The 10,653-nt window shown below is 44.3% G+C and overlaps 1 protein-coding gene across 2 annotated transcripts; it reads left to right on the top strand.

Moving 5' to 3' along the window:
* The first annotated feature begins 3,987 nt into the window (after positions 1 to 3,987).
* Positions 3,988 to 10,653, top strand: LOC118238886. 2 transcript variants are annotated; one of them, XM_035445578.1, is made up of 2 exons: positions 3,988 to 4,033; positions 9,415 to 10,653. In XM_035445578.1, the coding sequence occupies exon 2, from the start codon at positions 9,473 to 9,475 to the stop codon at positions 10,403 to 10,405; it is 933 nt and encodes a 310-aa protein (XP_035301469.1). In that variant the 5' UTR covers positions 3,988 to 4,033; positions 9,415 to 9,472; the 3' UTR covers positions 10,406 to 10,653. The 2 variants fall into 2 exon arrangements, with proteins under 2 accessions (XP_035301469.1, XP_035301468.1); XM_035445577.1 differs by having other exon boundaries at positions 4,001 to 4,046.

Raw genomic sequence — 10,653 nt, 5'->3', positions numbered from 1 at the left:
AGAACCAGCTAATGCTAGGCCCGGAAGAACCAGCTAATACTAGGTCAGGAAGACCCAGCTAACATCTGTTACAAAGAAGCAGCTAACACTAGGCCATGAAGGACTAGGTGACACTAGCCCACCAAGAAGCAGCTAACACTATGTCAGGAAGACCCAGCTAACATCTGTTACAAAGAACCAGTAAAACTAGGCCAAAAAGACCCAGCTAACCTATGCTACAAAGACCCAGCTAACACTAGGTCACCAAGAACTAGCTAACACTAGGCCAGGAAGAACCAGCTAACAATAGTTCCGGAAGAACCAGCTAACATCTGCTACAAAGTACCGGCTAACACTAGGCTACAAAGAACCAGCTAACCTATGCTACAAAGAAGCAGCTAACACTAGGTCACCAAGAACTAGGTAACACTAGGCCAGCAAGAACCAGATAAATGTAGGCTATAAGAACCAGCTAACTCTAGGTTATAAAGAACCACCTATCCCTAGGCCAAAAAGAACCAGCTAACACTAGACCATGAAGAACTAGCTGACACTAGGCCAGAAATAAATAGCTAACTGTAGCCCAGGAAGAACCAGCTAACACTAGGCTATAAAGAACCAGCTAACTCTAGGCCTATAAGAACCAGCTAACCCAGGGCACAAAGAACCAGCTAACACTAGGACACAAAGAACTATCTAACCCTAGGCCAGGAGGAACCAGCTAACAATAGGCCAGAAAGAACCAGCTAACATAAGGCTACAAAGAAGCAGCTAACACTAGGCCACAAAGAACTAGCTAACACTAGGCCACAAAGAACCAGCTGACACTAGACCATGAAGAACCAGGTTACACTAGGCCACAAAGAACCAGCGAATTCTAGGCCACAAAGAATTATCTAACCCTAGGACAGGAAGACCCAGCTACCAATAGGCCAGGAAAAACCAGTTAACTCTAGGCTACAAAGAAGAAGCTAAAACTAGGCCACAAAGAAACAGCTAACACTTGGCTTTGCAGAAACAGATAACACTAGGCCAGAAAGAACTAGCTAACGCTAGGCCACTAAAAACCAGCTAACACTAGGCCACAAAGAACTAGCTAACAGTAGACCAGGAAAAACCAGCTAACAAGGCCACAAGGAACTAGCTAACCCTAGGCCACAAAGAACCAGCAAATGCTAGGCCACAAAGAACTAGCTAACAGTAGGCCAGGAAGAAGCAGCTAACACTAGGCCAGGAAGAACCAGCAAACACAAGACTGCAAAATAGCAGGTAACATTAGGCCACAAGAACCATCTATCACTTGGCTACGAAGAAACAGCTAACACTAGGCCACAAAGAACTAGCTAACACTAGGCCACAAAGAACCAGCTGACACGAGACCATGCAGAACCAGGTTACACTAGGCCACAAAGAACCAGCTAACCATAGGCCACAAAGAACCAGCGAATTCTAGGCCACAAAGAACTATCTAACCCTAGGACAGGAAGACCCAGCTACCAATAGGCCAGAAAAAACCAGGTAACTCTAGGCTACAAAGAAGAAGCTTAAATTAGGCCACAAAGAAACAGCTAACACTTGGCTTTGCAGAAACAGATAACACTAGGCCAGAAAGAACTAGCTAACGCTAGGCCACTAAAAACCAGCTAACACTAGGTCACAAAGAACTAGCTAACCCTAGGCCCAAAGAACCAGATAACACTAGACCATGAAGAACCATCTGACACTAGGTCACAAAGAATGAGCTAACCTATGCTACAAAGAACCAGGTAACACTAGACTACACAGAACCAGCAAAATCTAGGTTACTAAGAACCAGCTAACACTAGACCATGAAGAACCAGCTGAAGCTCGGTCAGAAAAACTAGCTAACAGTAGCCCAGGAAGAACCAGCTTACACCAGGCTACAAAGAACCAGCTAACTCTAGGCCTAAAAGAACCAGCGAACCCTAGGCCACAAAGAACCAGCTAACACTCGGCCACAAGAACTATCTAACCCTAGGCCTGGAAGAACCACTTAACACCAGGCTACAAAGAAGCTGCTAATACTAGGCTACAAATAAGCAGCTAACAAAAGGCCACAAAGTACCATCTAAGGGCTACGAAGAAATTGATAACACTAGGCTACCAAGAACTAGCTCACACTTGGCCACAAAGAACTAGCTAACCATAGTCCTGGAAGAACCAGCTAACACTAGGCCACAAAAACTAGCTAATCCTAAGACCAAAGAACCAGATAACACTAGACTATGAAGAAGCAGCTGACACTAGGCCACAAAGAAACAGCTAACCTATGCTACAAAAAACCAGTTAACCATAGGCCACAAAGAACTAGCTAAATATAGGCCAGGAAGAACCAGCTAACACTAGGCCACTAAGAACCAGCTAATGCTATGCCAAAAAGAACCAGCTAACACTATGGTACAAAGAAGCAGCTAACACTAGGACACAAAGAACCAGCTAACACTAGGCCACAAAGAACCACCTAACCCTAGGCCACAAAGAACCAGCGAACTGTAGCCCACAAAGAACTAGATAACACTAGGCGAGGGAGACCCAGCTAACAATAGGCCAGGCAGAACCAGCTAACAATAGGCTACAAAGGAGCAGCTAACTCTAGGCTACAAAGAAGCAGCTAATACTAGGCCACAAAGAACCAGCTCACACTTGGCTTCCCAGAAACGGCTAACACTAGGCCACAAATAACTTGCTAACACTAGGCCACAAAAACAGCTAACGCTAGGCCACAACGAACTAGCTAACAGTAGGCCAGGAAGAAACAGATAATACTAGCCAGAAAGAACTAGCTAACCCTATACCACAAAGAACCAGCTAACACTAGACCACAAAGAACCAGAGAAAACTAGGCTAAAAAGACCTACCTCACCTTAGGCCAGGAAGAACCAGCTAACACTAGGCCAAGAAGAACCAGTTAATGCTTGGCCAAGAAAAATCAGCTAATATTAGGCTACAAAGAAGCATCTAACTCTAGGCCTAAAATAACCAGAAGCCCTAGGCCACAAAGAACCAGCTAACAATAGTGAACAAAATGTAGCTAACCCTAGGCCAGGAAGAACCAGCTAACAATAGGCCAATTAACTAGCTAAAACTAGGCTACATAGAAGCAGCTAACACTAGGCCACAAAGAACTAGCTAACACTAGGCCACAAAGAGCAAGATAACCCCAGGCCACAAAGAGCAAGGTAACCCTAGGCCACAAAGAACTAGCTAACACTAGGGCAGGAAGAACCAGCTAACACTAGGCCAGAAAGAACCAGCTAACTCTAGGCCACAAAGAACCAGATAACCCTAGACGATGAAGAACCAGCTGACACTAGGCCAAAACGAACCACCTAACCTATGATACAAAGAACCAGCTAACCCTAGGCCACAAAGAACCAGCGAACACTAGGCCACAAAGAACTACCTCACCTTAGGCCAGTAGTAACCAGCTAATACTAGGCCAGAAAGAACCAGCTAACAATAGGCCAGGAAGAACCAGCTAACACTAGGCTACAAAGAACAGCTAACACTAGGCAACAAAGAACCAGCTATCTCTAAGCTGCAAAGAACCAACTAATCTATGCTACAAAGAACCAGCTAATACTAGGCTACAAAGAACCAGCTAACTCCTGGCTAAAAAGAACCAGCTATCTCTAAGCTGCAAAGAACCAACTGTAGGGAGCTGCAGAAAACCGCACCCAAAAGATGGCGCTGGTTTCCGCCCTCCGCCAGCCCGACGGCGAGCGCTCTCTGTGGTAAACAACTCTAAATATGGTAAAGGTCATGTATCCTCTTAATTCTGCTTGGAGACAACCTATCCTGGCGCGCCACGTAGGGTTAGGTGATTGGTAGATGTAGACTATATCAGGCCCCGTCTCCCTCGGCCCGGGGCCGCCGCCTCCATTATACATTGTACAAAGCAAAGAGGTTCCCGATTAAACTGTGTTTGAAGAAGATTCCTCGGTGTGGCGTCTTTCTTGCTGGTCAAGGGTGGACGCCGCAAGTGGTGGCCCGTACGGGGAATTCAGAACTTCTCACAGTCGGGGCGGCGCCGGTAAGTTCCCAAGGTAAGTGGAACTGTAAAGTCCGAGGTGAATGCGGAGATAGGTCTCCGGTAAAGGAGCACCAAGGTCCTCAGGAAAGAGGAGATAGGTCTCAGTAAAAGAGTACCAAAGCCCTCGGGGAAGAGGCAGTAAAGTCTCCGGAAAGGAGCAACACTGTTCGCGACAAAAGCGAACCGAAAGTAAAAACCTCGCTTCTGCTTTAATTTGCAGAGTGAGAGTAAGTTAATGGACCCCGCTATTATAGTGGTGATTTGGCTGCTTTTTAACATAGCAGTGTGGGCTTTTGTTTTCTGGTGGTGTTATCCGACTTGCACACCTTCGGAGCGCGCTAAGACAAAAGCACAATGGGATCGTCACAATCACATCCAATTTTTCTGGCTCTTCAAGAGCTACTTCATTCTAACAATTTAAGGTTAACTAAAGCCACATTACAGAGGTTCCTGAGTGAATGCGACACCATTGCACCCTGGTTTGCGGCCTCGGGCAATCTCACTGTGGATAGTTGGGATAAATTAGGGAAAGACCTGGATTTTGCCTGGGAGCAAGGAACGTTGAAGCCGAGTGTTCGCCCAGTTTGGCGTCTGGTGCGCAGCTGTCTGGAGGACAAAGGGGGAAATAAGAAAGCTATAGCAAATGGACAGGCTGCCCTTGAAATGCTCCAAGAAGAAAGGTCAGAACAGTCAGAAAGTGAGAGAACAAAGGAGAAACAGAAAAGGGATAAGAAGCGAATCTATCCTTCTCTAGGAAGGTTGAGGAAGGAATTAAAAGAACCAGGAGAGGATTCAGAATCAGAGGAGGATATATATGAGGATGAGGACATCATGGAGAAAGAGGAGGAAGAGATTATTGAGCTCATGGAAAAACATTCATTAAAAGTATCAGAAAAACAGCGTCCTAAAATGGCGACTGTAAAACAAGGGCACCGCCCTATCGCTCCTCCCCCCTACTGCTCGAAAGAGGAAGTAGGAGGTCCTGGTTGCTCCACCTTCTGTCCGGAAGTGTGGCATACGGTTCGCACTGAGTTTCGGGTTACTCGACCACTGGCTTATCCAGTTTTTACAGACGGTAACCTACAGAGATATCATGAACCAATTGACTTTAAAATAGTCAAAGCTCTGACAGAATCGGTACGCACCTATGGGGTGACGGCAGCTTTTACAATTGCTCAGGTAGAGGCGCTCGGTCGCTACTGTATGATACCCAGTGACTGGACAAATTTGGTAAGAGCTTGCTCATCACCAGGACAATATTTGGATTGGAGAGCTTTTCAAATTGAGTTTGCCAATGATCAAGGTGCGATTAATCGCGCAGCTGGTGATCAATATTGGGATGTGGACATGCTTCTTGGTCAAGGACGTTTTGCACAGCAACAAACAGGATATCCTCCTCAAGTGTATGATCAGATTAATCAAATAGCCATTAGGGCTTGGAGGTCTCTGCCTAACAAAGGTGAGGTCAATGGAAATCTTACAAAGATATTACAGGGTCCTATGGAACCCTTTTCAGACTTTGTGGCAAGAATGGTAAAAGCTGCAGGAAGAGTGTTTGGGGATCCAGATGCTGCTATGCCTTTGATCAAACAGCTAATTTATAAACAGTGTACAAAAGAGTACAGAGCTGCAATAACTCCATATAAGGGTAAAGGCCTTGAAGTCTGGATGAAAGTCTGTAGGGAGTTAGGGGGTCCGCTGACTAATGCTGGACTAGCAGCCGCTGTGATGCAATTAACTAAGAAAGGCGGAGGTTCAGGAGCTTGCTTTAAATGCGGCAAGCAAGGGCATTTGAAAAAGCAATGCCCCGAGGGAGGAAACACTAAAGTCAATAACTTTGCTCCGCGCCCTAAGCAACCTGGCTTATGTCCTAGATGTAGAAAAGGAAATCATTGGGCTAAGGATTGTAGATCAGTAAAAGACATCAGTGGACAGCCTCTTGTTCAGGGGTATGGAGGAGCCCGTTCAAAAAACGGACGACGGGGCCCACGACCCCAGGGCCCACAAATATATGGGGCCATGGAGGATCAGAACCAGGAACAGAGTCCCAAAACCTGGCCCTCTCTTCGTCATCCGAGGGACCGAGGAGAGCCACTACAGGCTCCACGGGGCTGGACTTACGCTCCACCACCAGACTCGTATTAACTCCCAGAATGGGGGTCCAGCTTGTTGACACCGATTTTAAGGGACCCCTTGAGCCTGGCACAGTAGGTTTGCTTATAGGAAGATCATCTACAGCATTAAAAGGTTTACGAGTGCATCCTGGAGTTATAGATCCTGATTACATGGGTGTAGTAAAGATCATGGTAGAATCTCCTAGAGGGATTACAGCCATTTCTCCTGGAGACAGGATAGCACAGTTACTGCTTTTGCCAAGCTTGCATGACAAGTTTCCAACACAAGCCAGAGAGAGAGGAGAGGGAAACTTTGGCTCCACTGGATCAAACTTAACTTTCCTAGCTTTAGACCTTGATCAACGTCCAACCCTTGAGTTAATAGTGAATGGTAAGAAAATCTTAGGCTTACTAGATTCTGGAGCTGATAAGAGCATCATAGCCACTAAAGATTGGCCCTCTGGCTGGCCTATACAGGTTTCTTCTCAAAGTTTACAAGGTTTAGGCTATGCTAAGGCTCCTGATATGAGTGCTAGACAATTGCCTTGGAAAGATCAGGAAGGGCATTCAGGGACCATGCAACCTTATGTGTTAGACTTACCAATTTCATTATGGGGAAGAGATTTGTTAAAGGATATGGGTTTTAAACTCACAAATGAATACTCAGAAACATCTCAAGGTATCATAAAATGAATGGGATACGTCCCAGGCCGAGGCCTCGAGAAACATCTACAGGGTCATACCAGTCCTATTATTCCACAACCGAGACCAAAGAATCTAGGTCTGGGTTTTTCCTAGGGGCCACTGAGGGAGGTATTCCTATTACCTGGAAAACAGAGGAGCCGGTATGGGTTCCTCAGTGGCCGCTTTCCTCTAAAAAACTGGAAGCTGCTAAGACTCTAGTGCGGGAGCAGCTGGATCTGGGGCATATAAAATCCTCTGTATCTCCATGGAATACTCCTATTTTCGTCATTAAGAAAAAATCTGGTAAATGGAGACTGCTTCACGATCTTAGAGCTATTAATCAACAGATACAAATTATGGGCCCTGTACAACGTGGTCTTCCACTTTTAACTTCTTTACCTACATCATGGCCTATCATCTCTATAGATATTAAAGATTGCTTCTTTTCCATACCTTTGTGTGCCAAGGATTCAGGGCGTTTTGTGTTTACGCTGCCCTCTTGTAATCATGAACAACCTGATCTAAGGTATGAATGGATAGTGTTGCCACAGGGGATGGCCAATAGTCCTACTATGTGTCAGTTGTTTGTAGCAGAAACAATTGCTCCTCTGAGAATGGACTTTCCAAAGATTAGATGTGTTCATTATATGGATGATATTTTATTGGCTGCCAAAGATGATAAAACGCTTAATAAGGCATATACAAAATTGATAAAATTGCTTGAGATGCATAATTTAGTCATAGCCTCAGAAAAGGTACAAAAGGACACTGTTGTTAACTATCTAGGGGCTAAGATTCTCCCTCATACAATTATTCCACAAAAGATAGAGATTAGAAAAGATAATTTAAAAACTCTTAATGATTTTCAAAAGTTGTTGGGAGATATAAATTGGATAAGATGTTATTTAAAATTACCAAATTATGAGTTAAAGCCATTGTATAATATTCTCAATGGTGATTCAGCATTAGATTCACCTAGGCAGTTAACTGCTAAAGCCAGAGAAGCTTTAAAGAAAATGGAGACAGAATTACAAAATGCCAGCCTTAAACGGCTAATAGAAAATATGGATATTCTTTTATGTGTGCTTCCAACATTCTCCCAGCCTACAGCTTTGCTGTGGCAAGATGGTCCGTTACTATGGATTTATTCTAAATCCTCCCCAGGAAAAACTATTAAATACTATCCTACAGCGGTTGCTGACTTGGCTCAAAATAGAATACAGCAATGTATTCAATATTTTGGGAAACTACCAATTAAGACCATAATCCCTTATACTGCTCAACAAGTTAAGATACTTTGTAGAACTGTGGATGACTGGACAATTCTTCGATGTGGATTTTCAGGAGAAATAGATAATCATTATCCAAAACACCCTCTAATGTCATTTTTTAAAGAACATCCAGTCATTTTTCCTAAAATGACTGCAACAGCTCCTATTGCTGGAGCCACAAATATTTTCACTGATGGATCCAAGACGGGCTGTGGAGCCTATATAATAGAGCATCAGGATCCAATGCAATTTCAATATCAGCCTGGCTCCCCCCAGATTATTGAATATAAAATTGTTCTTGAAGTGTTTAGAAATTGCCCGTTCTCCTTTAATCTGATTTCTGATTCGACATATGTTGTAAATGCTATTAAGGCCCTGAAGGTTGCAGGACCTATTAAACCTAATAGTACAGTTTGCAAACTCTTACAGGAGTTGCAAAAATTGATCTGGCATCGCGATCAGAAATTTTTTATACAACATATTAGAGCTCATACCAACTTGCCTGGACCTCTATCAAAAGGCAATGAGATTGTCGATCTCTGTACTAGAGGGGAATATGTATTTTTCGCTTCCTCTATGGAACGAGCACAGCACTTTCACAAACAATTCCATGTATCTACAAAAACTTTACAGCAAAGGTTTCAGCTATCTCGAGCAGAAGCTAGACAGATAGTATTGAATTGTCAACAGTGTATAACCTTCTTGCACCCCCCTAGCCTGGGGGTCAATCCCAGAGGGTTATTGCCCTTAAAGATCTGGCAAATGGACGTAACTCATTTTTCAGGATTTAGAACTCTTAAATATATCCATGTGTCTATGGATACCTGTTCAGGCATCATCCATGCCACCCCTATGAGTGGGGAAAAGGCTCGCAATGTCATTGGACATTGCCTTGAGGCATGGGCTGCCCGGGGAAAACCTCAGCAATTAAAGACAATGGTCCTGCTTATACAGCTCAATCTTTTACCTCCTTCTGTAAACAGATGAAAGTCCAATTAAACCATGGCCTGCCTTATAATCCCCAAGGACAAGGAAGGTTAAAAGAGCCCATCACACATTAAAAGAATATTTATTAAAACAAAAAGGGGGAATAGGCCATGGTAGGACACCAAAGGAACAACTATCTTTGGCTCTCTTTACTCTGAATTTTTTAAATTTGGATTCTCAAGGCCTTTCTGCTGCCGATAGGCACCAGACTCAGGCACCTGCTCAGAAGGGCTACGTAAAATGGAAAGATATCCTTACGGGTCTATGGCATGGACCGGACCCGGTATTAGCATGGGCGAGAGGTTCTGTTTGTGTTTTCCCTCAGGATCAGCAAGACCCGGTGTGGATTCCAGAGAGACTAACGAGGAGGTGCAACAAACAAGATGAAGCCTCCGATATTGATCCTGCTGCTGATCTTGACAACACCGTGGCTGATCCAGGCCAGAGAACAAATCCTGTGGGCCATAGCGAAAGCGTGGCCAATTCCTTTGCCTGTTCATAGCACATCTAAAGTTTTGCCTGTTTTCTTTTCTACTAGTTGTGAATTGGGTTTGCCTTGTGTCAATTTAGATCCTGACACTGCCCAGTATTTAGCCACTAATATTTCTCTCAATGGAGCATTATGCTTCTCCCTTATTAATAATTCTAACCCATGCATTTGGTTGAAGAATGGTTCTATTGGCAATTGGCTTGATCCTCTTACTAATAACCAGATCTCGAATGCTATGCTCACTGAAGCCCTGTCTCAGTTTAGTACAGGCGCTAGTTCTGGCTCTGGCACTGGTACAAATAGAACCAAAGATGTAAATATCACTACATTTCTGATGCTGATGGAGGGGCTCCGACCCTCAAATTCACGCTTTAGTCAAGAGAACTCCACTGCTCGACAAGTCTTGCCTTATTGTGCACCCAATCGAGGCTATCCACCTCATTGGACGCCTTGTCAGAGTCCAGATCACAAACTTAAGCAGATAGCTCCAGGTTTTGAATTTACTCCCCCTCTTGGCAAGTACCAGTATAACCTAACTCAGGGAGGTTCCCAAAGAACAGGCAGTAAAAATACCTGGCCATGGTTTCAATGGGTACTCTCCAACGAGTGTGGAGCATTTACTTCTCTTGAACCTTTTGCGGTTCTCCAGAATCTCTACATAAGACTTCTTAATGTTTCTGGTACAAGGGATGAGAAGGGACCTTCTCTTAAGAATCTATCTATACATAAAACTTTGAATAACCTCACTGTTCCAGCTATCCCAGTATGTTTAAAAGCTCCTTTTTCTTTCTGCTCTCTAATGCTACTAATGCTACCAAAGAAGTGATCTCGTGCAATTCGACTGATGTCTCCTGCATTGCTAGTCAGTGTTGGAATGGTTCTGCTAATACAGCAGTAGTGATGAGGATTCCTAGGTATGTTCCTATTCCGGTCAAAGTGGATACAGGAACGTTTCCCATTACGGAAATCATCAGAACCAAACGGGATTTTGACATAACTGCAACATTGGTTACTGCCATTACCCTTTCTGCAGCAGCGGCTACGACTGCCGCCGTTGCCATGGCTGCTCAGGTC

The sequence above is a fragment of the Cricetulus griseus genome, chromosome 5 (assembly GCF_003668045.3).
Source record: "Cricetulus griseus strain 17A/GY chromosome 5, alternate assembly CriGri-PICRH-1.0, whole genome shotgun sequence".
NCBI classification, from domain to species: Eukaryota; Metazoa; Chordata; class Mammalia; order Rodentia; family Cricetidae; genus Cricetulus; species Cricetulus griseus.
This window is presented reverse-complemented; position numbering and strand designations above follow the sequence as displayed.

Excerpts from the sequence above, each read along its gene's own strand:
- LOC118238886 (XM_035445578.1), top strand. The coding sequence starts at position 9,473 with ATGAAGCCTCCGATATTGATCCTGCTGCTGATCTTGACAACACCGTGG.